Source organism: Corvus brachyrhynchos, unplaced genomic scaffold (genome assembly GCF_000691975.1).
Source record: "Corvus brachyrhynchos isolate BGI_N302 unplaced genomic scaffold, ASM69197v1 scaffold555, whole genome shotgun sequence".
Taxonomy (NCBI): Eukaryota; Metazoa; Chordata; class Aves; order Passeriformes; family Corvidae; genus Corvus; species Corvus brachyrhynchos.
In genome coordinates, this window is record NW_008238357.1 from 241,408 (window position 1) to 244,141 (window position 2,734).

A 2,734-nucleotide genomic window follows, 5' to 3' on the forward strand; every position below is an offset into this window, starting at 1 on the left:
CCCTCGGGGCCCCGGGGCTGCGGTGACACCGGAACCGTCCCCGGGGTGATGCCTTCGAGGTGAATTATCTGCCCCGGAACTTTGTGTTTCAAGCATTGGGTAAAGTCACATCACCAAAATAAATATGCATTAGGCAGGCGAAGAATATGCTTTAGATAGGCGGGTTCATGTAAATTTTACTGTAGAAAAGATTTAACTTTTTACCCCTTGGTGTGCTTGATTTGTGGAAACCTCCTCGTTGCACCTGATGCAGAATAAATAAGGTCTCCTTTCTAACATGACTCTGTGTTTAGAGAGCTCCTAAAGTCAGCAACGAGAGGGAACAGACCCAGTGATCCATCTGGGATGTCCCTGTGTCCCAACAGCCCCGTGTGTGGCTGTTGAGGGCTTCCCCGAATGGCCACAGCAATAATTGATGGCCGAGGTCACCCCGGCCTGGTGGGGCGGCTCGTCTTTCCCTGCCCGCAGGTTTCATTTCCTTGGCTGAGAAGAGCCGGAGACTCCTGGCTGCCGCTGGCACAATGGTGGATCCTGTTCCCCATCAATCATTCATGTCCTCGCCGCTGGAAGGGGTTTCTTGGGGGCTGCTGGAGTGGAAATGGGGGAGGGATTTTCTGACCTTCGTGATATTATCTAGGTGCTGGCAGCACCAGGGAAGGTTGGAGGTACCTGGGTCACCCGCTGTCCCCACAGGGTGAGTGGTGTGGGGGCTGAAGGGAACACAAGATTTAGAGGGGACATGGGATTTGTAGGGGACATGGGATTTATAGGGAACATGGGATTTGGTGGGGACAGAGGGTTTGGAGGGGACATAGGACTGGGGACATGGGGTTGGGAGGGGACACAAATTTGGAGAGGAAACAGGTTTTTTGGGGCCTCATGGGAGATGGTGGGGATACAAAATGATCTGGGAATTTTGGGAGGCTGCATCCCCCCCCATTCTGCTGGAGCCATGGGGTCCAAGACAAGTCAGTGCTGGCTGTGGCCAGAGCTCTGCTCTCCCCTCCATAGGGACAAACACCGCCGTGTCCCCCCTCCCGGTGTCCCCATGCGTGTCTTGAGCTGCATGAAGTACCTGATGTTCATCTTCAACGTGCTGGTGTTTGTGAGTCCACCTGGGCCCCGTGGGGTGCAGGGGTGGAGAGAACCTGTGCCTGGGGAGCGACATCTCCAGCTGGCTCAGGAGTGGGTGACACCGGTCCCAGGGAGGGGACCAAGGGTTCAAACATCCCCCATCCACATGGGCTGCCATTTCCATCTGACTCGGGTGGGTGACACCCAGCCCAGGGAGGGGACCAAGCCTTGGACATCCCCTGACCCCATGATCATCTCCGGACCTCCCCCTGCAGGCTGGGGGGACATGCCTGGTGGCCGTGGGAGTCTGGGTGGCCGTGGACCCGGCTGGTTTCCAGGACATCGTGGCTGCCAGGGCTGTGCTGAGTGCAGGCGCGTGGCTGCTGCTGGCCCTGGGCATCGCCCTGTCCCTGCTGGGCTTCCTGGGCTGCTGCGGGGCCCTGCGCCGGAGCCGCCCACTCCTGCTGCTGGTGAGGGAGGGAGATGGGTGGGAAGGGGCTGCAGGATGTGGGCAGAGGCACTGGGGGCAGGAGTCATGGGCTGGAGGGTGGTGGGGGATGCAGGTGTTCCTCATCCTCAATACATCCTGCCATCCACTCCCCATCTTGTGAGTCTCAGTTTAGAGCCCAGAGGATTTATAAAACCACTAAGTGGGGTCAATTCTCTCTGAAGCCACTGGCTTTCCCCCCCTGGCATTTCCAAGATATCCCCACTGCTGGTGAGGGGCAGAAACGCCTGTTTGAGCACCAACACCCCCATTTCTTCAGCATCCCCGGTCCCTTGCAGATGGTGCTTGTTTTTGACCCCTGCCTTGCAGCCACAGTGGTCAGAGATGTGGAATCTGTTCCCAGGAGCTGCTCACACATCCCTCATCTCGAGGATGCAGGGCACAGGCAGGGCTGGTGCAGAGGAGGGCAGGGATAATGTGAGCAAGCTGCTTGTGGGATCAGGCTGGTCTCTGACTCCTTCACCTGCTGCTTTCCAGTTCTTCAGCCTCGTCAGCCTCGTCTTCCTCATGCAGCTTGCTGGGGCCGTTCTCTTCCTGGTGCACTGGAAACAGGTACTGGCACCGTCCCCAGGGTCACCAGCCTCCCTCTGTCACACCATGGATATGGCTCAGAGCCCACCAGGCAACTGGGGCTGGCGTGGGGACACCCTTCCCCTCACCTCCATCACCACAACACAAACCTCAAAGCAGGTGGGGGGAGGGGGGGGTCCACTGGGTGCCCAACTCCCCTCCAAAGGAGCTGGTGCTGAGCAGAGTGGAACAGTCCCAGCCCTGGCACCAATCCCACAGGTCCAACCCGAGCGCTTCCTGTCCGAGCTGAGGAGGAACTATGGTGGGGATGAGGGTGCTGAGGTCTTCTCCACAGCCTGGAACACCCTCATGGTCACGGTGAGCACCTGGGAGGCTCCTGGGGGTGTGTGGAGCACACACAGGATCCACCAAGGGTGAGCACGGTGATGGTGTTTCCCTTCTGTTCCAGTTCTCGTGTTGTGGCGTTTTAGGACCTGAAGACTTTGGGAACGGCTCCCGCTTCCAGGAGCTGCACCCAGGGACGCCATGGCCACAGGCATGCTGTGCCCGGAATGGGCTTCTGCAGGCAGGAGAGCTCCTGGGCTGGGAGCAGTGCCAGGACAGCAGCCCTGGCTACATCCA

General features: G+C 58.8%; 1 protein-coding gene across 1 annotated transcript in view; it reads left to right on the top strand.

Annotated features, from left to right (window-relative positions):
* The first annotated feature begins 1,048 nt into the window (after window positions 1–1,048).
* LOC103616499 (tetraspanin-18-like) overlaps window positions 1,049–2,734 on the top strand; it is a 2,423-nt gene continuing 737 nt past the window's right edge. Inside the window, exons 1-4 of the mRNA XM_017735530.1 lie at window positions 1,049–1,105; window positions 2,060–2,134; window positions 2,372–2,470; window positions 2,562–2,734. Coding sequence (XP_017591019.1) covers window positions 1,049–1,105; window positions 2,060–2,134; window positions 2,372–2,470; window positions 2,562–2,734 — 404 coding nt within the window. The remainder of the gene's footprint in view (window positions 1,106–2,059; window positions 2,135–2,371; window positions 2,471–2,561) is intronic.